This window comes from Schistocerca nitens, chromosome 2 (genome assembly GCF_023898315.1).
Source record: "Schistocerca nitens isolate TAMUIC-IGC-003100 chromosome 2, iqSchNite1.1, whole genome shotgun sequence".
Classification (NCBI taxonomy): Eukaryota; Metazoa; Arthropoda; class Insecta; order Orthoptera; family Acrididae; genus Schistocerca; species Schistocerca nitens.
Window position 1 is genome coordinate 1,189,461,435 of NC_064615.1, and position 27,600 is coordinate 1,189,489,034.

The 27,600-nt window shown below is 40.5% G+C and overlaps 1 protein-coding gene across 2 annotated transcripts in view; it reads right to left on the bottom strand.

Moving 5' to 3' along the window:
- The window catches only part of LOC126237527 (phospholipid-transporting ATPase ABCA3), a 707,258-nt gene that overhangs the window by 83,806 nt on the left and 595,852 nt on the right, over positions 1-27,600 (bottom strand). For both annotated transcript variants that reach the window (XM_049947708.1, XM_049947709.1), the window contains exon 25: positions 20,459-20,567. In XM_049947708.1, coding sequence (XP_049803665.1) covers positions 20,459-20,567 — 109 coding nt within the window. The remainder of the gene's footprint in view (positions 1-20,458; positions 20,568-27,600) is intronic.

The following is a 27,600-nucleotide window of genomic DNA, read 5'->3' on the forward strand; positions in this document are numbered from 1 at the left end:
TTCACCTGGTCCTACTCCAAATCCCAGGCCACTTTCCTTGATGTTGACCTCCACCTGTCCAATGGCCAGCTTCACATGTCCGTCCACATCAAACTCACCAACAAGCAACAGTACCTCCATTACGACAGCTGCCACCCATTCCACATCAAACGCTCCCTTCCCTACAGCCTAGGTCTTCATGGCAAACGAATCTGCTCCAGTCCAGAATCCCTGAAGCATTACACCAACAACCTGACAACAGCTTTCGCATCCCGCACCTACCCTCCCGACCTGGTACAGAAGCAAATAACCAGAGCCACTTCCTCATCCTCTCAAACCCAGAACCTCCCACAGAAGAACTACAAAAGTGCCCCACTTGTGACAGGATACTTTCCGGGACTGGATCAGATTCTGAATGTGGCTCTCCAGCAGGGATACGACTTCCTCAAATCCTGCCCTGAAATGAGATCCATCCTTCATGAAATCCTCCCCACTCCACCAAGAGTGTCTTTCCGCCATCCACCTAACCTTCGTAACCTGTTAGTTCATCCCTATTAAATCCCCAAACCACCTTCCCTACCCTCTGGCTCCTACCCTTGTAACCGCCCCCGGTCTAAAACCTGTCCCATGCACCCTCCCACCACCACCTACTCCAGTCCTGTAACCTGGAAGGTGTACACGATCAAAGGCAGAGCCACGTGTGAAAGCACCCACGTGATCTACCAACTGACCTGCCTACACTGTGACGCATTCTATGTGGGAATGACCAGCAACAAACTGTCCATTTGCATGAATGGACACAGGCAGAAGTGTTTGTTGGTAATGAGGATCACCCTGTGGCTAAACATGCCTTGGTGCACGGCCAGCACATCTTGGCACAGTGTTACACCGTCCGGGTTATCTGGATACTTCCCACTAACACCAACCTATCCGAACTCCGGAGATGGGAACTTGCTCTTCAATATATCCTCTCTTCCCGTTATCCACCAGGCCTCAATCTCCGCTAATTTCAAGTTGCCGCCACTCATACCTCACCTGTCATTCAACAACATCTTTGCCTCTGCACTTCTGCCTCGACTGACATCTCTGCCCAAACTCTTTGTCTTTAAATATGTCTGCTTGTGTCTGTATATGTGTGGATGGATATGTGTGTGTGTGCGAGTGTATACCCGTCCTTTTTTCCCCCTAAGGTGAGTCTTTCCGCTCCCGGGATTGGAATGACTCCTTACCCTCTCCCTTAAAACCCACATCCTTTCGTCTTTCCCTCTCCTTCCCTCTTTCCTGATGAGGCAACAGTTTGTTGCGAAAGCTTGAATTTTGTGTGTGTGTTTGTATTTGTTAGTGTGTCTATTGACCCGCCAGTGCTTTCGTTCAGTAAGTCACATCATCTTTGTTTTTAGATATATTTTTCCCACGTGGAATGTTTCCCTCTATTTTTTATATATATATATATATATAAAAAGAAAGATGATGAGACTTACCAAACAAAAGCGCTGGCAGGTCGATAGACACACAAACAAACACAAATATACACACAAAATTCAAGCTTTCGCAACAAACTGTTGCCTCATCAGGAAAGAGGGGAAGGAGAGGGAAAGACGAAAGGATGTGGGTTTTAAGGGAGAGGATAAGGAGTCATTCCAATCCCGGGAGCGGAAAGACTTACCTTAGGGGGGAAAAAAGGACAGGTATACACTCGCACACACACACATATCCATCCACACATACAGACACAAGCATATATATATATATATATATATATATATATATATATATATATATATATATATATATATATATATATATATATATATATATACAGAGGCAAAGATGTTGTTGAATGACAGGTGATGTACGAGGAGTGGCAACTTGAAATTAGCAGAGGTTGAGGCCTGGTGGGTAACGGGAAGAGAGAATATATTGATGGGCAAGTTCCCATCTCCGGAGTTCTGATAGGTTGGTGTCAGTGGGAAGTATACAGATAACCCGGATGGTGTAACACTGTGCCAAAATGTGCTCGCTGTGCACCAAGGCATGTTTAGCCACAGGGTGATCCTCATTACCAACAAACACTATCTGCCTTTGTCCATTCATGCGAATGGACATCTGCAACTTACTAAACGAGAAAGCGCTGGTAGATAGACACAATAAAAAACACACAAACACACACACAAATTTCAAGTTTTCGCAACCCAAAGTTGCTTCATCAGGAAAGAGGGAAGGAGAGGGAAAGATGAAAGGATGTGGGTTTTAAGGGAGAGGGTGTAACTTACCAAATGAGAAAGCGCTGGTAGATAGACACAATAAAAAAGACGCAAACACACACACAAATTTCAAGCTTTCGCAACCCAAGGTTGCTTCATCAGGAAAGAGGGAAGGAGAGGGAAAGATGAAAGGATGTGGGTTTTAAGGGAGAAGGTGTAACTTACTAAATGAGAAAGCACTGGTAGATAGACACAATAAAAAACACACAAACACACACACAAATTTCAAGCTTTCGCAACCCAAGGTTGCTTCATCAGGAATGAGGGAAGGAGAGGGAAAGACGAAAGGATGTGGGAATAATATAAGAATAAGGACCCTTACTGGACTAGGATTTGTTGCAGGTCGCTTCACTGAGAAGCTATTGAAGAAGATAGATACTGATGTATTGCATGTTCTGATGGTCTGTGAAGGATATAGCCAAAAGGGCATGCCAGAAACATCAGATAAAAGGGAAACAGGTAGACAAAGAGCAAGAAGACCAAATGTATGGTTATGGTCAACATTAAGGTACTACTTTATGGTCTAAATCCTGATAAAATCTTTTATGTGCATTTCCTGGAACTTTCATTTTTCAGTGTATAAGGAACATTTTACCCTGAACCATTGGAGATAGATAAGTGAAATTTTCTCCAGACTTTGTTCGTAGTATAACACAACTTCCTGTGGTACAAATTTTTTCTACGTGTATTTCTGTCAAAAGTATTTACTTTTCTGTGAAATTGAAACTGATTTGTTTCATATGCATAATTTTTAAAACAGATTGTAAGAGGTCTAAAACTGATATTTAAAAACTGTTCCACACTTTTTCTTATGTGATTACTAAGAATTACCTACCACAATATGAAAGTTGTAAGTAAGGTAATTTTTGTGAAAATGTTCCTTGTGTGTAGCACGTGTTGAAAAAATTTCCAACAATGCCACAATCAAATTTTTTTGGAAAAATATTTGAAAAAAATCCGAAATGTAGCCCATAACATAATTCCTCACATGCACAATTTGATTCTGTTATCTTCCAAACACCAAAAACTGTGTTAGATTATGTAAACCAGTGTTTTACCCATGACTGGTAAGACCCCTGGAAGGCCTCGACCAAAACATCACTTTAGAGCATTGTCACAGTCTTTTGGATGCCCTTAATGCTCCCAAAATTGTGTCCTTTGAGCATGATTTTAATCGTGGGGAACAGGAAGAAGTCTAGCGGAGAGAGGTCAGGCTGCAGCAGTATTGTCAAGTTGTGCGCAGAGATGTGTGGTTGGGCACACAGTCACAATGCAGCAGCAAGTAGAGGCTATGCCTTTTCGCACCCAGAGAACCCTTTTTCTTAATCTTTCCAGGACACTGATGCAGTAGAGAGCATGAATGGTCTGCCCTCTTTGTGCACCACACACTTGCTGCCGAAGAAGATATTGGTATAGTTTTCACCTTGAATTTTCTCATCCTTGTCTTCTTGGATTTTGGGGACACAGATATGCCATTCCGAATTTTGGCACTTCATTTCCAAGTCATACATGAAAGTCAATGTATAATCCCCAGTAATAACGCTGTCCAAATAATACAGTCCAGTGTCCACACATTGCAACAGTTCACTTGCAAACAACACTCGACTGACCTTTTGTTCGTCCAACTGAATTTTCGGGACCAGCTTGGTGCACACCTTTCTTGTGTGCAATTCCTCCATAGCAATGTTGAACACAGAATTTCTTTGGGAAGTTCAAACTGTCAGCTAAGAACTGAACACTCAATCAGCAGTCAGAATTCAAGAATTCGTGAATATGATTCACATTATCTTTGATTTTGCTTGTCGATGGTCTTCCTGAGTGAGAGTCATTGTTCACCCCTCCCTGGCCAGTCTTAAACTACTTCACCCACCTCGTAACTTGCATGTAACTCATTGTAGTCCCCCTATAGGCTCGCTTTAATATTGCACGAGTCTCAGAAGGCTTTTTATTGAGCTTTGTGCAAAACCTGGTTGCCTGATGTTGTTTGACTGAATGAACCATTGTGCACTGTGATAAGGTAGCGAAACAGAGGAGTACTTATTCAATGATGTTGATGATACTGATGCTCAGAGCAGACTGAGCTTTTGTGCACTGCAGAGCTTGGTGGGGGTCCCCCTCACCTAACCCAACCAGTTCAAGCACGCTGCGACCGCGGGCTGTGTGTCAAAAAAAATATATTTCATGACGTTTTGGACACACCTTGTATAATTGATATTTTAGTGACACTTTCAACACACTGCTGCACTGTTTTGTCACCTGATTTTGAACTGCATTAAAATATCAAAAAACAGCATTTGAATTTGTTTTTCCTCTTAAAGGCAACTCATGTGATGCATGAAGCAACTGATCTCAACTTAGCATGATTATTTTGTACTAATTCTGCAAAAATTCTCCAGCAAGAGTTCTTCTATAGTGTTAGGTCTCTTTGTTATAGTTTAACAAAACTACTTGGCTTTTCAACTGTGTCTTTCTGCCACTTGATATTCATATGCATTTTTGCAATTTGTGATTTATTTATTTTTAAACTGTTGAATGGATAGCTAATGAATGCATCATTATATCTGCAACTTGCTATACATGGATGGAAAAGCACACATAACCTAGAAAGCACAATTTTAATAAACCAACCATAGATATAATGACAGTCGTTCCAATCAAAATGTTCTCTTTATGCCATTTAAGTCATTCTTGAAATTATAATTTTTGTCAGGTTGTCATAGGGACTACTATCTCTTTCATCAAAGTACTTGAAGCCAGCAATGGTACTATACCTATATTTTCTCCATAAATACAACTGCTAGGGTTTTAGTAGAGATATTTGAGTTTGCCTAACCCTTTTCTTGTCCTATTTTATCCCTGGTAATATATTTAATTTTCGTTCATTTATGAAGAACAAAAACTTATGAATATTGGCCATTTTTTGTGCTATTTACTGTGCTGTTACACAATACAACAAACAAAATAATAAGTAAACAACACTCGTGCATCACTGTTCATTAACAACTTACTGTTAACTATGGAAAAATTGAGAGATAACATCACTCACTGTTGACAACGCCCTCACATGGTACCGATCAGCTGTGTTTCGTAACAGTGTATTATGAAGGTTTTTTTGCTCAAATACGACGCTTGTAGAGCGAGGGGAAAATGGATGTCTACATGCCTCTGTATGAGCCCTAATCTCTTTAATCTTATCTTTGTGGTCCTTACAAAAAGATGTACATTTGCAGCAGCAGAATCGTTCTGCAGCTAGTCTCAACTTAAGTTTAGTCCTCGACAGTTGTTGACCATTATTTGAATTATGGAAGTATAAGCTTTTGTCAAGTGTGTTTTTTCATCCAACTGTTTTGTTACATCAATAGCCCTTTGAGGTTTATCAGTATGTGCATACCTAGTGACACAGTAACTCTCACCACAGGTATCCTTCTTTAAGGGAGAAAATGTTCTGAGTAAATGGATTAAGGACAGGAAAAAATCACCATTTTTTAGTGATAAAATTCATTAAATGCTGAGGAAACAGAGATTCAAGAAGGGCCCAGCCCACTAAGCTGAAGTTCTAAATTTCACATTTAAAAAAATTGCTGACACACGAGGATCATACAGACATACCACTGTTTGACCATCGCACAAACTCCCATATGAAGGACATGGACATAGGCTTCCCTGGCATTTAGAAAGCAACTGAAAGACCTGAGAAACAAATAAGTGACTAAGTCTGGATGGAATCTCATTGACACCTTACTTAGCTTGCATTTATTGTGAATCTCTTACCTAGTGCAAAATCTCACGTGACTGGAAAAAAGCACAGGTGATTCCTATGCAGAAGAAGTGTGAAAGAATGGGCCCAAAACATTACAGATTGGTTTGCTGCAGAATTCTTGAGCATACTCTAAGTTGGATTATAATTAAATTTCCTTGAGACAGAAAAGTGTCTGTCTACAAATCAGTACAGATTCAGAATGCATTCTCATGTGAAACTCATCTCAATATTCTCTCGCGTGATATCATATGAACCACAGATGAAGAGCAACAAGGCAAATTTCATATTACCAGATTTTCGGGAAGTGTTTGGCATAGTGCCTCACTATGGACTATTAATGAAGGTCTGAACACATGGAATAGGTTCCCATATAAGACTTCCTAAGTAATAGAAACCAGTATGTTTCTCTAGATAGTGATTGTTCATCAGGGGTGTCCAAGGGCAGTGTGATAGGGACGCTCTTAATCTTTGTATACATAAATGATCTGACAGACAGTTTGAGCAGTAATGTGTGACTGATGATGCTGTGGCACATGAGGAGGTGTTGCCATTGAGCAACTGTAGGAGGATATAAGGTGATTTAGATATAATTTCTATCTGGTGAAATGAATGGCAGCTTGCTCTGAATATAAAAAAGAATGTAATTTAATGCAGATAAGCAGTTGTAATATTCTAATGCAGTATTAATGACTTGCTACCTGACACAGTAAAGTCAATTAAGTATCTATGCATATTGTTGGAAGTGATATGAAACACAACAAGCATGAAGTTCAGTGGTAGAGAAGGCAAATGGCAGCTTCAGTTTTTTGGGACAGTTCAAGAAAGTGTAACTCACTGCTTTTACACCACTAGCACGACCCATTCTTGAGCACTGCAGAGAAAATTTAGAGAAGTGGCATCTGCAGCAGATTGCTGGACAATTCTTCTGCTGGCAACATATGTTTTGCATAAGGACTGTGAGGACAAAATAAAAGAAGTTAGTGGTTGTACTGAGACATATAGACACTCATTTATCCCTTGTTGCATTTATGAATGGAACAGGAAAGCAAATCACTAGTAGTGGTACAATGTAACCTCTGCCATGCACAATATTAGTGGCTTACAGAGTATGTCTGTAGACACAGATGTGGACGGCATATATATGTAGTAGGTTTGTCACTCACTGATCCAGTACCTTCATTTAATTTTATTATAACTCATTAGTAATCTCCAGAACTTGTTGAAGTGAAGTCTTTCTTTTCTTATGAACATTGTTCACAAGTTCTAAAATCGCACATGTCCTGTCTATAGAACTGTAGATTTAAGTTTGCATTTTTTGTCATGTGGGCAGCTTACTTAATACAATGATGATGTCATTTTTAAATTTTTACTTCATTTTTTACATATCTGTTTTTAAGATCCATTTATGAAACAGCAGTTCATCATTTTAAATAACCAAGGAAGAACAATGTGTATGCCTCTAGCAAAAATGCAACAATGTTGCTCATGAATATATTCATACATGCTGAAAATAGATGGTTCATCAACTCATTCTTATTGTCATGTAACTGTAGTTAACTTTTACTACGTAAGGCATTGTATCATGTGTCATGCCCATTTGCAAAATACTGATGTTCGTGTGTCAATTTTTTTGAATTGTTTTTGAAACCGAAGGGAAATATCAAAGTGCATGCTCCAGTTGTTGCAGCAAATGTTGATTATAAGTATATGTTGCCCATCAACGGATATTCCCTTGCTTTTGGGAACTTCTGCATGCTGACTGTGATACACTGCAATAGCTCTAAGATGGGTATACAACAATTTCTGTACAAATTCAAAAAATGAGTTTTCTTAAAGAAAAACCTACGAGTTTTAAATTATTTATTCTTTTAATAATATCACTTCTAACCCCCTACAGCGTTTTTCATTACTTTAATTCATTTTATACCGCTGTTTATGTATTTTTTATGACATTTCTATGTCATTTTATTGACATTTTCAAGTAATTTTAGTGATACTTTTTCCAGGTATTGTAGTCATAAAAATCCAGGCCCTACATTTACAGGCCCTTTTTCCTATTCATGGGGGGCAGCTGCACCCACTGGCTCCCTCCTCAAGCATGTCTGGATGCAAGAGGAGTGTGATGAATTCTTATATGGGCTGAGCAGTAATATCGATGTACCTAAAATCAGTAGAGAAGTTAAGAACTAATAAAAGAACAAAGTGGTGTTAAGCTGGGAAGATGGTTTAGTAAAAACCATGGGTATATAAACATTTTAAGATTAGTGCTGTGAAGTACATGTGTGTGGTTGTGTGAAGACTTGACAAAGAGGAACTTTTGCATATGGAGATGTTGAAGAGAGAGGTGTCACAGTAGTGAGGTACAGAAGGCCCCTCAGGTGATAGTATTGTCACCATCAGCTGCAAATTGATGCCGAGTATGCGTAAGTGCTTCCTGAATATCCGCTGAGTTTACTGATGTGATTTTAGTCACTAAACAGACAAGTACTGGTATAAAACATGTGCCTACACAAATCTCAGCAAATGGTTTGAGGAGGGCCAGGTCGTAACTGCTGGAGCTTTCTCGCTTGCACTCAGTTTCTTCACGTCTGTGGCATTCTCCTTCAAACGAGTTGACAGCGTCGGATGTAATGTTCGTCAACGGCACTTCCCTCCCATGTTTTATGTTTATACCAATTGTCTTCATGACATGTTTCAGCTGGTCCTTAAAGTGCTTAAGAGGAGCTCCACGAGGTCTACTTCCAGAGAAGAGTTCATCTTAAAGGATTTGGCAGGAAGCGCGGTATCACACATACGGGGAGCACACCCTAATAATCTCAGTCGAAGAGCGGTGACGGCTGCCTCAATGCTGTTCAGATGCACTTTCTTGAGAACCACAGTGTTGATCTCTTAGTCCTCCCACTTAATGTTTGTATTTGGATGCAGATGGAAGTTGCTGTGCAATGGAGGTATAAGAAACACAATTTCTCAAAAATTCTTTAAACTGGTATGTGTAATAGTTGTTACTCTGTTAGTCAACCAGTAGCAATATATAAATACTAGCACACTCAGCAATGTTTCACAATTGCTAAATATGTACCAGAATTGCATAAACATCCTAAATTCATTGCACCCCTACCTCTGCCCATCTGCACATCCTCCCATTCTCTCCATACAATTACCCTCCCCCTCCCCCTATCTCTTGGTGCACAACCTCTTTCCCCTTTCTATAACCATTTCCGACTAAACCTTCAATAGCTCCATACACCTCCTCCTCTCCCCATATCTCCTTCTTCATCCTTGCTATGTTCATTTCCCTTCGATTGTTACGCAGAGTATTGCGTAATAATTTGAAATAAATCTGTTGGGGTGTTTTAGAGATTTCTGATAACAATATTTCTCCTTTATGTAAGTAATATATTACAAAAATGGGAAATATGGAAGCGTCCGATCCCGCCCGTCTGCTTTGACCCATGACGTCACAAATATGGCAGAAACAAAAACAAACACACACACTTTCCACAAGAAGCCTAATGACACTAACGGGACAAGCGCGGGAAATGGGGTGTTTTGGGTGGGGGGCAAACTAAATATAAACAAATTTAGACGCCTTGTGTAGCTACAACGTGTAAGTGAAGACAGCCATGCATGAATACCCACCCACCTCCCCAGGGGTCGTAACCCCTGCAACCCATAGAAGATAAAGATGCTTCAGTAGCTGATTAGTGTTTTTTGTCTTTTTTTTTAAAAAAAAAAAATCTCACGGGAGAGAACGAACAGATCAGAAAGATAAATATAATAAACTAAAACAGAAATTGGAGGAAACAGATAATTAAAATAAGTAATAAGTGTTTTTAAATTTAAAAAAAAAAAAAAATCTCACGAGATAGAACGAACAGATCAGAAAAGTAAATAAAGTAAGATAAACAGAACTGGAGACAGCCACACTCAAACCAAACTCCGCGCCGTCATGACATCACACACGACAACACCCTTACGTCACGGGTCAAAGCCGACGTGTGGGATTGGACGCTTCTGTCGACCCCAAAAATGCATAGACTATGTCTATCCAAATGTTCATTAGAGTTTCGTGTAAAAATTGAAAGGAAGTCGGCCAAGATCTTTTCGAGATTTATGGTAACAACATTTCCTCCTTTAGATATTACATACATCACAAAAATACATAGCCAATCTCCCTATGTCCTCGAGACTGTTAGTTAGAATACTGAGTAAATATTTGAAGAATATCAGTAAAGAACTTTTCAAGATTTGTGGCAACCACACTACCCCTATGTATATGTCAATACTATATATATTTCAAATAAAAATTTGTTGTAAATTCAGTCAATAACTTCTTGAGATTTTCAGTAACAATGTTTCCCCTTTATACATTACATATGTATTTACATATTATATAAGTAACTTTGAAACAGATTCGTCTTTTGTTATGAAACCATGTGACAGCAGAACTGTCAAAATAAATGAAAAAAAAATATATTTTCTTTTTCATATCAAAAATATCATTATCATTCACAATTATGGTGGGGTGGTAATGTCAACCAAATTGGTTGTACCGTTCTCAAGTGATGATTTTTCACAACTGATTTTAATTTCTGACTTTTCTACTGGATTTTCCAAAATTTTCTTTCCAACAAACCTTGTCCTGACAATTAAGAATACAACAAAGTAAAAACCAACCAAATCTGTCAAGGTGTCTTAACTCATGAAATAATTTGGCAACTGATGTTACTTTCCAACTTTTCTGTTAGATTTTCGAAAAAATTTCTTTCAAACAAACCTTGTTCTGACAGTAAGAAACACCACATTAAAAAAAAATCAACCAGACCAGTCAGGCCGTCGATGAAATATGGAATGAAAAGTTTTTTGACAACATGTGGCTATAAAGGTAATTTTGAAGCTAGACTTATGAAAATTTATATTTGGTTTCTCGGTCAGAAATGAAGAAATATGTGTCTCAGAATTTTTAAAAAATTTAACCCCTAAGGGAGTAAAACAGTTGTTGAAAGTTTTTTTTAACTAATCATTATTAAAGAACTAGAAAAGTATTTTTAAAGCCAGATGTATGAAAATTGGTATCTGACTCCTCCGTTACAAATAAAAAATATGAGTTTCAGGATTTTTGGAAATTCAACCCCAAAGGGGTGTTTTATGAAATATTTCATTGTGAGAGTTTTTTTAAAGCTATAAAAATCTTAATTTGACTTCTAGGTTAGAAATAAAAAATAGTGTTTCACAGTTTTGTAAATTAAATTCCTATGGGGGTGAAATAAAGGATGAAAGTTATTTATGGAAATATTTCATTATGCAAGCATTTTTAAAAATAAATCTATGACAATTGGTGTTTGGCTTCTCAAAAATGAAAAAAATATGCGTTGCACTGTTTTTGAAAATTAAACCTCTAAGGGGGCGGAACTGATTCTCTGACTCATCATTGCCCGCTCAAACACTAAGGATTGAAATTTGGAATTTGGAGAGGGTTTCATTCACGACGGGCCTGTTCAAAATTGCACTTCTAAGGAGGTAAAATATGGGATGAGAGGCTTTTTTGAAAATATATCACTATTAAGGCAATTTTGAAGCTAGAACTACGAAAGTTGGTATTTGGTTTCTCAGTCAGAAATAAAGAAATATGTGTTTCAACCTTTCCGGAAATTCAACCACAAAGGTGGTAAAATTGGGAACAAAAATTTTGAAGAACATATTCCATTATATCAAAAAATATTTAAAAGTAAATCTATGAAAAATAGTGTTTCACTTCTCAGTTAAATATAAAGAAATACTTGCTGGAGGATGAAGTTTCTCTAGAAACACTATCACAAGAAAGAAAATGATGCTGATGTGTCGGCACAGCATGGAATTCAACTTTTACACGACACAAGCTCAGCACAACAGGCTGTGGGGTGCTAGGACTGGACCAAATGACACATCAAGCAATGACCATTGACAGCTGCACTGAACATTTATTTGGCACATTTAAACAAGGCAAATAACAAATAAAACCATCAACACTTTTTTAAAATTGCCATTTAGGTGAGAGCAAGTTATTTCAAAATTTAAACATTCATAAACCACGGCACTTATGGCCTATTACACATTAAGTGAAATGAGTTAAAAATTATTTACTCAAAACTATAATCAACCTGAAGAACAAATTACTAAAATTTAATGAGGAAACGTAGTCTTTTATTACTGCAGTGATTGGTATTACCAAAGTAATTCAGAGTACAGGCAACAACAAATCAGATACCATGACACACAATCCAGTTACGTAAATGGCAGGCACCCTACAATGTAGGATATAAAATATAAAATTTCATGTGACCAAGCAACCTCGTGGGATTCAACAAACTATGCCCAGAAGCGGACGCCCTCCCACGCAGCTGTTTCCAATACAGGCTCGGCATGGACCCCCAAACGGGAGCAGCAACAGTCATGAATAGGCACAAAAAATCCCAGAACTAGTGGGTATCTACAACAGACTGACATCTGCCTTAAGTAACTAGAAACACAATAATTCATTACAGCACATCATCTGTAGAATGAATCAACCTATTAATGAACATCAGTTAAGCAGTACAAATCTATTATCTTATGTGCATATGGCCAATTATACATTAAGCTGCGAGCGAACTAGATACACGGCCAGCCGGCACACACGGGCAAAGGGGTTGGAAAATACACAACAGCACAAGCAGGACGCAACCCAGGGACCCACACCTGCTATCAAGACAAACAGCACAAGTCCCGGTAAAACGAAATCAAATGCAAGTAACTAGCATGCAGGCTAACTGTATATCGACCCCCCCCCCCCCGCCCCCTCATTCCCCGACGCAAAACACAAGGTGACTTACAGCAAATAGCTACACTTAAATTCGTCATTAAATCAGAATTAATTACCATATCCACATACTGACATTCAAGGAATTCTTGTACTTTCATTAATAGAATCAGTTTCAAGCTATTTAAATACACAATGACAACTGGCCTCTCAGTAACTTATAAGAATTTATGAAACTACTCATTTAGAATTAGACACGTGTCTCTCAGACACACTATCACTTCATATAGAAACGTAACAATAATGTTATTGCAATTCACAGCAAAATATATCCAGGGAAAATATTATCCCAATATATCTATAGCAATTGGCCAGCTTAATTCTGTCATGTGATATAGATGATATGATCAGAGATCATCACAAGGGGTGCTCCATATTTCGGAATTATGATTTTATAAGGACTTTTGCACTTTGGTGACAGCACAGTGGATTAGACTGTCAATACAGACTATTATCCACCGATTCCAGTTTGTTGATTTCAGGAGCCTTCCTAAGAGGTAAATTCCACTTCAGTGGAATGATACTGCTGTAGGCGGAATAATTACCAGATGCCCCAGAGGTAACTGTGCAATTTCTGCCATCACAGGCATTCCTTAAATGGCTCACAGTGTCTAACACATAGGTAGAGACCTGGCCAATGACATCTGTATCTGAGTCTGTACAGAGTTGTTTCCATCTCATTGGATAATAGTCCATCTTATACAATGTTCCAAAGAGCAGAAAGCCCAATTTAGAATATAAAAAATATTATGAAAATAATAGATTGATACTCATTGTAAAGATGATACATTGAGTTGCAGACAGCCACAATGAAAAGACTGTTACACACTGAGCTCTTGACTAAAGCCTCAGAAATGAAATGAAAATGCTAGCACACGCGAGCTCGCTCGCACATCGCGCGCGCGTGCGCACACACACACTCACTCTTACAAGCAGATGCGCCTCACAAACACATGAGCGTTATTTCTGACCACTCTGGCCAGACTGCCACAGCAGTCAGAGATAGCACGAAGTGTGCCCGCTTGTGTGAATGAGTGCATGTTTTTTTTTTTTTTTTTTTTTTTTTTTTCTGAAGAAGGCTTTGGCCAAAAGCTCAGGGTGTGATACTCTTTCTTGGTGCCTGTCTGCAGCTCAATATGTCATTTTTAGAGTGGGTAACAATCTATCCTTTTCATATTGTGTATACAATTACTTCATTTGTTAATTGGAATCCTCCTTTGATCCATCCCTCCTCCTTCAAGGTATCTACAGTTTTCAGCAGTGTTGTATCTTCCCTCTATTCAGCAGCAATGTTATTTAATGCAGCAAAGACTGAGCTATTATCCATACTGCTGTGTTCCATCAAAGGATTAACTGACACGCAGTGGGTGTCCTTGTGTTTGTGTCGGCTTTTGTATAGCACTGCGACATACTCGTGCATCCACATTGCTCGTCTCACCAGTTGACACACAGATCCATCAGGTTAGCCAGGCAGCACACAGAACTGTGGTCCATCACAACTGTGATTGGTTTGCCAAATACATATGGCAAGAACTTGTCGATGGCCCAAACAACTACAATACACTCTTTCTCAGTTATAGAGTAGTTCATCTTAGACTTGGAGAGTACTATGGGAGTATAAGCTATCTCATTTTCAGTACCTTCCTGAATTTGCACTTGAACTGCACCTATGACATAACCACCAGTGTCACTGTGAAGTTCTGTCCCAGCATTCTCATCATACAATGCTAGGACAGGAGCAGATGTTAGCACTCCCATAAAAACAAGTTACGATTTTTCTTGCGCTTCACTCCAGGAGAATTTGGTGTCTGCCTGTAGCTGTTCTTGCAAGAAACATGCCTCAGTACAAATGTCCATTATGAATGACTGGATCACAAGAATATTTCAACAACCATGCTGAGGAGTTGGAAAATCTGTTATGGCTGTTCTTTTTTCTGGATCAAGACAGATACTGTTGCATTCACCAACTGCCAGAAGACTTATTTCTAGTGTGGTAAAGAACCACTTTTTTTGGATCCAGGCAGAGGCCTGCATTCTGAACACACTTCAATATGGTTGTCATATGGCTTAGAGAGAGAGAGAGAGAGAGAGAGAGAGAGAGAGAGAGAGAGAGAGAGACAACGTCATTCAGATAACAAGGTTTCGAAGCCAGTCGTCTATCATACGTTTGAAAGTGGCCAGAGCATTACAGAATCCAAAAGGCATAAAAACAAACTCATTGAGACCATCAGGAGTTACTAGGGCAGTTGTTTCTTGGTCATTAACACTACCCTCAATTTGTCAGTAGTGGATCTGCATGTCCACAAATGAGAAATACAAGTTGCATTGAAATGAAACCCGATCACTGGTGTAAAGCAATGGTGATGATTGTATTAACTCAAAAATGTAGTTATACACAGTACACATACTCAAAAACAGTTGCCAAAACTGTTGGCACATTTATCCCATTGCCGTCCTTGAAGAAGCTAGCAGGCTGTTGTCAGATCCAGGCCTGGACCCAGTCACACACTTCATTGTCTGTTGCGAATCGATGTCTGCGAATGGTTTGTTTTAGACATATTCCTCCTCATGATAATGTTGCAGATGACTTAAAGACAGCACCATTCAAGTATTGCACTGTTCGGCAGTCAGTTGGTGGGGAACCCAATGTGCACAGATATTTCAAAAGTTGAAGTGTCGATGCATTATGGTGTGGGCAGTGTCCACACTAATACCCAGTAGCCACCGGATCTTGTCCACGGTGATTCTGTGGTTGCCCAAGACTAAAGCATTCACTTCCACAACCATTTCCGGTGCGATGACACGACGAGCCTCTCCAAGATGAGCATTACCTTCCAGGGACTTGCACTGCTCGAGGAATCATTTGCGCCATTCCACAACAGTTGAACGGCTCAGACTGCACTCACTGTACACAGCCTTCATCCGTCATTACGTTAATGGCCTCCAACTCCCTCCACCACCAAAAATCAAATCACACCTCGTCGTTCCTGCTCACTCGCCTGCACGTTCGGTAGTGGACAATAACTTGTGCGACCACCTTCTCTTCGGCGTGAAACCGCACTGGCACTCTGCAGCACCAAACGGTGTGCACGCGTCAGTCTCTCTACCGATTGACGGTGTCCCTGTACCCATAGTTATGTGGTGCCACACTGACCAGGTTTCATTTGAATGAACATCATACTTTGCTCCTTCCGAGCACTCTAGGGTGTCACATGCGTGGCAATGAGTAGACTTTTTGCAGTAGTAGACACAGAAATCTATGTACCTTCCTTCTTCTTCACAAGGACCAGAGGAAAGGACCAAAGACTCTCTGAAGGTACAATGATATCATCTCGCAGCATCTTCTCCACTTCCTCCCGCACCCTACACGAGCACTCGGCTAGTCGGCAAATGATCCCGTGTTGCTATATTATTTTACCGTGGGCTGCTCTGTCTGTCTATTCTCCACTCTGGATTTGAAAGCATCTGAATACAGGTACAGAAAGTCTAACAGTTGCCTACGTCGCTTGTCGGTCAGGCCAGACCATACAGGCAGTCCGCTTGTTGCGCCCTGCACTTTATCGATGGTACCGAGCTGCCCCTCCTGGATTGCTTCAGCTGGCCCTATAAACATACCTGCAGGGATGAGCTGTGGCTAATTGTGATAAGTAGTGATCACAAGTTCTCCTCAATCATCTACAATGATTACGATTGCACTGGAATGTAGATTCCTCTCACAAGCCCCAGCATGTTTTTGCAATCGACAAAAGGTTCGTAGTTTAATTGAGCATCTAGGCTGACAGCTTGAATTCAGTAACTGATGACAGAAAGATGATAATGTCTCGAGTGGCCAAAAATGTCCAGGGTAATCCTCAATATTTGTGGTCATTCGAATAGCTTCAGCAATCTGGAGCTCTGATCTTCCACGGTCTACGAATACTGTCCTTGTGATGCCTGCAAGAAGTCACATCTGCAAATAACACTGTGGCTACATTCTGCTGAAATGGACACACGCGAAGCGCTGTCCTCTGTCAGTGGTCGCTGTTCCTGCAATACGTATTCCTGTCTGCTGGACGTACTCCTATTTCCCATTTGTGACATTCAGCACAATTATTTTCATATCATTGAATATAATCTTCTTTAGCTGACAATGATAAGCACTAATATTACAGAAAAGGAAGCCGCAGAGTTGAATAGTGCCCACACGAGCCGGCCATCGATAATGGCGTCAGTGTGATCTCTGGACACCTCGGTGACTGCTGTCCGTGGAGGATTTTCGTCTGTGGTGTCCTTACTTCCACAGATGGTTTTCCTGAATTTAGCAGCTAGGCAAGCAGCTAGTACCTCATTACAGTGGCGGAGAATGGCTACAGGGTGTCAGGGATTGACTTCGTTGAGGGTACTACAGGCACAGGATACATCCCACGTGTCAACTGTAATCGTTTGCAGTTGACTGGCACAAACAGAAAAACTGCTGTGACAGTCAAAGTTTGGTAGTGTAGCAGTCATAAAAATATGTACCCTCTTTCTCTGTAGCAGTGGACATGTGCAGGGCATCGACAATGAAAACTCACTGGTGTGTTGATCTTTCCTCCAAAAGTCTATTCTTCTGCAGGGCATCATATTCATAAGAGGACTTCATGTCATCTGAGTAAACAGGATGCCAAGTTGTTGCACAAGTCAGATTTGGCGGAGTACATTCTTCCTGGTGTGTTCGACTGGCGGCAGAGATTGGTGCTCAGGCCTGACACACTTATACTTCAACATTCTCTGTTATCTCGTGATGTTGTCAACATTCGTAGTTCCTTTCTCTCGCTTACTCAGTCTGACAGTTCCGGTTGCCATAAAATGCTGTAGCTCTTCCTCACTACTCATCATATGAGGAAGTTGAGGTTGTGATGGCATTTCACAACCATCATATGGTCCACATACTGGAGTTGGTTTTATTTCTTCTGCCAAACCCTTCTTCTGTTGCATATCCTCAATGTGCTGGTACCACTTGATGAAATCATCAGTTGCTATGACATCCTTTACTGGAAGGGCTTGGTACATGTCTTCTGTGACCCTCTTCAAGTGTGAGATTCTGACAGCTTCTGCGGTATTCGTATTCACAATTGGTATAGGACAAAAACATTCTGTGTGTAGGACTGCTTCATTTGCCCTTAGTGTTCGGCCCTGTTCTTCAGCTTAGTGAACTTGCCGCTGATTGTTACCGAATGTCTTCTTCACTTTAGTTTGTAATTTTTCCCAGCTATCGAGATTCTCTTCGTTCTCAAACTACTGTTTGACTGTGTAATCCAAGTAAAAGTATACATTTGTGAAACACATCACATCGTTCCAATAATGTATTTGGTGACTTGTTTGATTCCCTTCAGCCATTTTGTCAGATCCCGACCAGCATCTCCAATGCTGCTATGCCTGATGTTCAGCTGACCTGTTGTTGTTTTGGAATCCATTGGTACCTTGTGCATACAGCCCTTGGGAATGATGTGCTGATTGTATTCCAGTTCCTGTCCTTGATGGTGATAGGTTGTATGTTACTTAACTGGAGTACAACACATGGCACTGAAAGCATATGTACTACAACCACCAATGTACAGCCATAATAGAACTGAACTTGTGGAAGGAGAGTGCTAATATTTATGCTATGATCGAGTATTCCAGAACATACAACCATTCCGCTTTTGTCAGGTGGTGCTGGTGGAATGAAATACCCACTGTGGGCTCACAGTATTTATACCTGCTGGTCCAGAGTTAAGACTTCACTGACCCTGTGCTGTGCTCGGTGGTGCGGTGCAGTGCAGGGGAGGGTTTCAGTTGCCTTCCAATCACTATCCCTGTCACATCTCTCATCCCTGTCATGTTTTGCTTTGATGGAGATAAATATAGGCTCCCACTCCTTGCTCAGTTAAAAGCCAGTGTCCTTCTTAGTTAAATTATCAGTCACACAAATTTCAATTCTTTCTTTGAAAATCAAGTTCCAAAATTTACTGGTTTGCTGGTAATTCATTTCATGTCCATCTTCAATGCAGTGTTCTGATATTGCAGACTTGTTGAGCTGTAATAGGTGGTTGTGGTACTTGTGTAGTCTTTCACTGTCATAAGAAGCTTGTGTTTCAGGTGATGTTTAGAAAATTGGCTTTATGCAGAGTTTTTTCAGTATTCTGCACCACCAAACGGTACAGAAGCATTCTTCTTATCTTCTTCATCTGTATTTTCATCTTCCGTGTCATTCTTGGGGCTCTTGTGTTGCAGAACCACCCGAATCTGTCGGTTGCTATATCCATTCCTATAGAGTACAGACTCCAGGTGCCACAGCTCTGCCGTCAGACTTTGTTTGTCTGAGGTGAATTACACCCTGTGTACTAGAGTGCTGAGAGCCCTGTTCTTCTGTCAGGAATGCTGGCACCTGGAGGCACTGAGATATAAATTCGTACACAGTGGCTTACGGTGAACACTGCGGGCAGGCAAGCTGTTAGGCCTATGCTGAACTTGCTTGTCAAGAAAAGGAAACTGTCATCTTTCTGTGTTTCCATGGTAGAGTGGATGCCTTTGTGGATGGAATTCAAATGTTCTAAGAAACTATGTAGTTTTCAGGCTGACTGCCAAATAACAAAAACAACTCCAACCTACTGAAAGAAAAAAAAACAGGTTTGAGTTCAGTGGTTTGCAGTGCTCTGTCTTTGAAATACTCCAGAAATAGATTTGCTAGAACTGACAAGAGAAGGCTGCCTGTGGCTACGCCATCAGTCTGCTTGTAGTATTGTCCATTGAAAACAAAGTAACTCGATGCCAGGAAAACCTGTGTCACCTTAGAGTTGAACATCTCACGGATTAGTTTTATGGAGTCTTCCAAAGGGACCCAAGTTAAAAAAAAGGCGATATCAAAGCTGACTGTAATGTCAAGAGTCCTGCAGCACAAGCTCATACAGCTGGCAGATCAAATCATTTGATTTTTGTACACTTGCCAACATAAGGGGCCCAACAGATAAATTCAGTGCTTCACCAGGGAACATATTTTGGGACTGCATTTTCAAAGAAGCAATTGAAATTTGTGTAATTCATAATTCAGTCAACACAGACATCAGCTTCCAACTGAGTAAGGCATGGGTGCAAATACTAGGCTCCACAAAAGTAAAATGTGATGAACGAGAGATATGACATGATGGTGGGATGAAGGCAACCAAGAATCTCCCCCTCCATTGTTGCAGCCACATGCACTCCCAGCAAAGGCACAGCACAGGCCTGAACTCTGGACAGGTATAAATACTCTGTGCCCACAACATACACTTCATTTCATTGGTTACACCGGATAATGGTAGAATGATTGTCTGCCAAAATATTGTGGACCTTTGATGATTCTATCCAGCAGTACACTTGAGAACTGTGAAAGCAGCGTATACATTGGGAAAGCCTCATATCACACAGACATAAATATTCTAAGACTTTGAGAACAGCTATGAGAGAAGTTAACAAAATAATGATAAGATTTATATGATGTAGGAAAAAATTACTTATGGGCTAAAAACAAATACAATTTGCAGCTAATAATATTGGCCTCCTGTTTTAGCAACTTTCCTCTCAGTCTCGGTATTACACAGCTCTCAGTGTCACCTTATACAACACAAAAAAACTTACTTGAGTACAATACTGTATTCCATTACTTCTGATGACATCACTACATGCTTGACTTTCTCCTTCTCTGCCAAGACATCATCATCTGCTGCATTGACTCGAAGATCTGCGACTGGAATATATTAAACATTTCTTTAAGATTTAAGTCAAACAACGGAAAATCCAGGATGGAATGTAACAATATTATGAAAAAGGAAAGTTGCTACTCACCATATAGTGGAGATGCTGAGTCGCAGATAGGCACAGCAAAAGGACAGTTTTTTTTGTTGTGTCTGTCTGTGACTTAGCATCTCTGCTATATAGTGAGTATCAACTTTCCTTTTCATAATATTATTACATTCTTTAAGATTTATGTTTATTATGTAATATCTCATTCACTTTCTTTGTGTTGTTCATTCAAAATGTATAATTTTAAACTAAAGAATAAAAACTGGATCTGCAGTAGCAATAGGCAAAGTGTATCTAAAATAAGGGATCAGGGCATTACTATACATATGGAAAATTATAAATGATCCAATCAATTGTACTAGATCAAGTTGCAACCATATGTTTGTTCTTATATCATTTCTAACACTAATACAATTTTTTTCTTTGTTTTATCTCGTTTTATGAATGACAAATAGTTACGGTTTTTCATAATTCGCGCAGGGGAATTTAAAGTCTGGTTGTTCGCAATGTATTTTCCAGATCACTGGTCTTTTTAAAAATAATTTTTACTAACAAAGAGATAGAGGGGCTGGCCAGTACCTACCTCAGCTCAGTACAGCCGATATATACACAAAACAGAACAGAAAATTTTTATCCTAGCTTTCGGAACTTTATTGCTTCGTCAGGGAGGAGAGAGGGGGAAAAAGGGAAAGTGGATTCAGTTACTCACAACCCAGGTTATGAAGCAACAGGCGAAAGGTAAACAGGGAGGGTAGCAAACATGGAGGCATGGGTGTCAGAGGGAAGCCAAAGATATTCTACTGTAAGTACTGTGCCAGCTTCAAACCAAAGAGGATGCATACAGAAGTAAAGAGGTATATAGTATAAAGATAAACACAACTATGTAGGATGAAAAGATGCATGAATGGTTAAAGAGGAAAGGGAAAGAGGAGAAGACTGAAGATTAATGGGAGTGAGGTTGGTTAACATAGGTTCACTCCAGGGGGATGGCAGGATGAAAGGATGTGTTGGAGTGCAAGTTCCCATCTCCGCAGTTCCAAGGGACTGGTGTTGGATGGGAGAAGGCAAATAGCACATATGGTGTAGCAGGTTCCTAGGTCCCTAGAATTATGCTGGAGGGCATGCTCTGCTACTGGGTATTGGACATCTCCTAGGCGGACAGTTCGTCTGTGCCCGTTCATGTGCTCAGCCAGTTTAGTTGTCGTCATACCAATGTAAAAGGCTGTGCAGTGCAGGCACATCAGCTGATAAATGACATGTGTTGTTTCACATGTGACCCTGCCTTGAATTGTGTATGTTTCACCAGTAGCAGGGCTGGAGTAGGTGGTTGTGGGGGGATGCATGGGGCAGGTTTTGGAGCGGGGTCAGTTACAGAGGTAGGAACCGCTGCATAGAGAAGGTGGTCTGGGAATATTGTAGGGTTTGACAAGGATGTTACGGAGGTTAGGGGGACAATGAAAGGCAACTCCGGGTGGTGTGGGGAAAATATTGTCAAGGGATGATCTCATTTCAGGGTTAGAATTGAGAAAGTCATATCCCTGGTGAGGTAATTTGTTGATGTATTCGAGGCTAGGATAATATCAGGTGACAAGGGGGATGCTTCTGTGTGGTCTGGGGATAGGAACATTGTTGTTGGATGGGGAGGAATGTATTGCTCGGGAGATCTGTTTGTGGACAAGGTCTGCAGGATAGTTACGGGAGAGGAAAGCACTGGTCAGGTTATTGGTGTAATTGTTGAGGGATTCGTCACTGGCGCAGATACATTTGCCACAAATACCTAGGCTGTAGGGATGTGGATGTGGAATGGATGGCAGCTATCAAAGTGAAGGTACTGTTGTTTGTTTGTGGGTTTGATCTGGACAGAGGTGTGGATGTGAGCTTCAACAAGATGGTCAACATCCAGGAAGGTGGCTTAGGTTTTGGAGAAGGACCAAGTGAAATTCAGATTCGAAAAGGAGTTGAGGTTATGGAGAAAATTAAGGAGTGTTTCTTCACCATGAGTCCAGACCACAAAGATGTCATCTATAAACTTATACCAGGCCATGGGAAGCAGCTGTTGGGTCTTCAGGAAAGCCTCTTCCATGCAGCCCATGAAGAGGTTGGCATAGGACGGAGCCATCCTGGTTCCCATGGCCGTTCCCCTGATTTGCTTGTATCTCTGGCCTTCAAAAGTGAAGTAATTATGGGTGAGGATGAAGTTGGTAAGTGTGATAAGGAACGAGGTTTTAGGAAATTCTTCGGGTGGGTGTTAGGAGAGGTAGTGTTCAAGCGCACAGAGACCATGGGTATGTGGGATGTTTGTGTAAAGGGATGTAGCATCTATGGTGACAAGAAAGGTTTCAGGTGGGAGGGCTGTGGGAATGGATTTGAGGCATTCTAGGAAGTGGTTTGTGTCTTTGATGTAGGATGGGAGTCTGCAGGTGATAGGTTGGAGGTATTGGTTTACCAGAGCTGAGATACGTTCTGTTGGGGCTTTGAAGCCTACCACAATGGGACGGCTAGGATGGTTCTCTTTGTGGGTTTTGGGTAATAGATAGAAAGGTAGGGGTATGTGGCTCAGATGGAGTGAGTAGGTCTATGGAAGCCGTTGTGAGGCCTTGTGAAGGACCTTGGATTTTTAGGATTTTCTGCAGCTCAGTCTGGATGGAGGAAATGGGATCCTGGGTAACAGCTTTGTAGGTTGAGGTGTCGGAGAGTTGACACAGTCCTTCTGCCACATACTCCACATGGTCAAGTACCACAGATGTGGAGCCTTTATCCACTGGTAGGATGACAATAGAGTGGTCTGTTTGCAGATCCTTAATGGCACGGGATTCAGCTGGGGTGATGTTGGGGGTTGTCAGGATGATCTTCAAGAAGGACTGGGAGGCAACACTGGATGTGAGGAATTCCTCAAATGTCTGCAAGGGATGGTTTTGGGGGAGGGGAGGAGGATCCCTTTGAGAAGACATTCGGAACTGTTCTAGACAGTGTTCAACACTGGGTCTAGTATCTGAGGGCTGTGTTTTAGGGGGTGAAGTGATATTTCCAGTTGAAGTTCCGGGTGAACGAGAGGAGATCTTTAACCAGGGCAGTGTGGTTGAATTTAGGCATGGGGCTAAAGGTTAAGCCTTTTGATAGAACAGGAACAGATGTCTCTGGAGGAGAGAGGGATCTGGATGAGAGGTTTAGAACTGAATTGGGACTGGTGATATGTGGCATTTGACTGTGGTTATAGTTGAGATTTGGTTTGTGTGGTGTACGTGCTGGGATTTGGAGATTGAGTAGGGTGGCTAGGCTAGGTTTGTTGGCTATGAGGTGGGTTTGTTGAAGGTGCTGTAGTGGTTGGTGTTTGTGAGGGATAGGGAGAGGGACCCCACTTCTTAGGTGTTGCACTAGCACTGTGGATAGTTTTTTCAGGTGGTGTGTGGCATGGAACTCAAGTTTACAGTTGGCTTCTAGGATGATGTTCCTGAGTGTGTTCTCCAAGCAAGGGTTCGAGAGGTGGAGGACTTTGAAGAGAGATAGGAGCTGTTGGGAGCAGTGGTTACACGAAGTAGTGTAGAGATTCAAGACAAGTTGGGTAAGGGCTAAGGATTGAAGGTTCTGGAAGTCCAGGAGAGACTGGTGGAAGGAGGGATTGCACCCAGAGATGGGAACTTTTAAGGTAAGTCCTTTAGGGGTAATTCCAAAGGTTAAGCAGGACTGGAGGAAAAGTATGTGGGATTGCAGTTTGGCTATGGTGAAAAATTTTTACTAACAAAGAGATAGAGGGGCTGGCCAGTACTTACCTCAGCTCAGTACAGCCGATAGATACACAAAACAGAACAGAAAATATTTATCCTAGTTTTCGGAACTTTGTCCCTTTGTCAGGGAGGAGAGAGGGGAAAAAATGGGAAGAAGGGAAAGTGGATTTAGTTACTCACAACCCCAGTTATGAAGCAACAGGCGAAAGGTAAACAGGGAGGGTAGCAAAGATGGAGGCATGGGTGTCAGATGGAAGCCAAAGATGTTCTACTGTAAGTACTGTGCCAGCTTCAAACCAAAGAGGATGCATACAGAAGTAAAGAGGTATATAGTACAAAGATAATCTCAACTATGTAGGATGAAAAGATGCATGAATGGCTAAAGAGGAAAGGGAAAGAGGAGAAGACTGAAGACTAAATGGGAGTGAGGTTGGTTAACGTAGGTTCAGTCCAGGGGGATGACGGGATGAAAGGATGTGTTTGAGTGCACGTTCCCATCTCCGCAGTTCCGAGGAACTGGTGTTGGATGGGAAAAGCCAAATGGCACATACGGTGTAGCAGGTTCCTAGGTCCCTAGAATTATGCTGGAGGGCATGCTCTGCTACTGCGTATTGAACATCTCCTAGGTGGACAGTTCGTCTGTGCCCGTTCATGCGCTCAGCCAGTTTAGTTGTCATCATACCAATGTAAAAGGCTGTGCAGTGCAAGCATGTCAGATGATAAGTGACATGTGTCATTTCACATGTGGCCAGTGGAATAACACTGTGAGAAGGGTGGGAATGGGTGGGGCGAATTGTGAGGTGGATATTCCTGATGTTAGCTCAGGATGAGAGATAGTTGAAATTATGATGGAGAATGTGATTCAGGTGCTCATGAGAGAAGTGCTCCTTTGTGGCCAGAATATGGGTATGTGGGGGATGGTACATAACTGGAGAGACAAGCTGTGGGAGATCTGTTTCTGGACAAGGCTGGGAGCATAATTTTGGCCTGTGAAGGTCACAGTGGGATCCTTGGCATATTTGGAGAGGGACTGCTTCTCATTGCAGATGCAATGACCATGGGTGGCTACACTGTAAGCAAAGGACTTCTTGCTTGTTGGTATGGAATGGGTGGCAGCAGTCAAAATAGAGGTACTGTTGGTGATTGGTTGCTTTGGTATGGATGGAGGTACTGATGTGGCCATCCTTTACGTGGAGGTCAACATTAAAGAAGGTGGCTTGATGGGTTGAGGAGGAGCAGATGACACAAATGAGAGGTGTTGAGGTTCTGGAGGACTGAGGATAGAGTATCCTAACCCTTGTTTCAGATTGTGAAGATACCATCAATGAATCTGAAACAGGTGAGGGGTATGGGATTCTGAGAGGTCAAGAAGGATTTCTTCTGGTTATTCTTGCAGAGAAGATAGCAGCAACCAGCCACTTTTTATAATGCTGTTTAGGTCCGTTACCAGTTTTGAACCAACAGGTTCATCATAAGACTGCTTGTTCACATTAAGATACATTTTTGTTACTTTACATTTTTTTTCACTTTTTCCCCATATGATGAAATTTTCTTGGGGTGATCATGCCCTCCAACCACAATATGATGGGATAAAATGTCTATTTAATTGTAATTGTGCCTCATAACGATTTTAAATTGTTGATAATATTTATTCAGAACAAAGGCTAAGTACAAAAATCATGGTACAACTATACAAATCCATCTTTTTACAGTGAGTGAGGAAACATGCAAAGAACGAAACGGTTGTGCTATAAAGATATATCACTCTTCATTAGATTCCATATATTGATATAAATGTACAAACATTTGAACATGCCTCCTTACATTTATACCATAATCAGTTTACATTTAACATGTCTCAAAATTTTACAAACTTATGCTTGCTCAGAGATTTGGTAAAAATGTCTGCAACATTGCTTTCTGAATCTACTTTACAAATGTCTATAATTCTGTTTTAAAACAGTCATTCACAAAATGGTAATGCACTTCAATATACTTTGAATTTTTAGTAAGATTACCATGTCTAGCAATATTGACTGCCCCTGAGTTATCTTCATAAACTTTAATGGGCTTGTCAGACTTTACATCTCAGTGACAGCTTCTGACAATGCTACATACTAAGAGAAAGTAGAAGATTTTGTAACACTTCTTTGTTTCCTGGATTTCCAAAATATTACATTTCCAAATAATCTAATTACATAGCCTGATGTGGACTTACGATCCACAGAATCACCTGCCCAATCTGCATCTATAAAACAATCTAACAAATCCATATCTTCAGTCTTTCTATATGTAAGCGTCAAATCTTTTGTTTGATACAAATATTTCAGTACTCTCACAGCATACTTAAAGTGAGTATCATTGTAACAGCTTTGAAATCTACTCAAATAATTCACACTGTAACTTATATCTGGCCGTGTTCCAGAACTAATGTACAGGAGAGAACCTATCAACTTCCTATCAAGACTTCCATCATGTGCTACATCTAGTTTCAAATTGTCTTCCATTGGTGTACTGTACAATTTTGCATGTTCAATCTGATATTTCTTAGCTAGAGCTTCAATATAGCTACCCTGACTCGGAGTCATTACATTTTCTGCATAATTATAATTAATATCTATCCCAAGATAATTCTTTACTTCACCTAAGTCTTTCATCTCAAATCACTTGGATAACAGAAATTTGATTTCTCGTATTTTCTCTTTACTTTTACAACAAATTAGCAGATCATCAACAAACACAATTATATAGACAACACAAATTGTAGTCCTAAGTACATACAGATAATAGTCATAGCTACTTCTCTGAAACCCTTGACCTTATAAAAACTCATCCAGACAATCATGCCATGCTCTAGGGCTTTCCCTCAAGAGATAAAGTGCCTTAAATAACTTACAAACCCTATCTGTTCCATCCATGTATCCAGGGGGTTGCTTAACATAAATTTCTGACAAAATTTTTCCATTAAGAAATGCAGTTTGTACATCCATTTGTTTTACAATTAAGCCCTTTTAACAACAACACGTTCAATTTTTGCATCATAGCAACTGGTGAATTAATTTACATTTATTGTTTTCGTTACTAGTTCCCAAGTTTTATTTTTATTTAAACTTTCAATTTCTTTATCCATTGCTTCCTTCCACATTTCTGACTCATTACTATTCATTGCCTCCTCAAAATTTTCTGGACTATCAGCACAACAAAAGTTTACATAAATTAAGTTACTCAAGACGTAATCATTTAATCTATCAG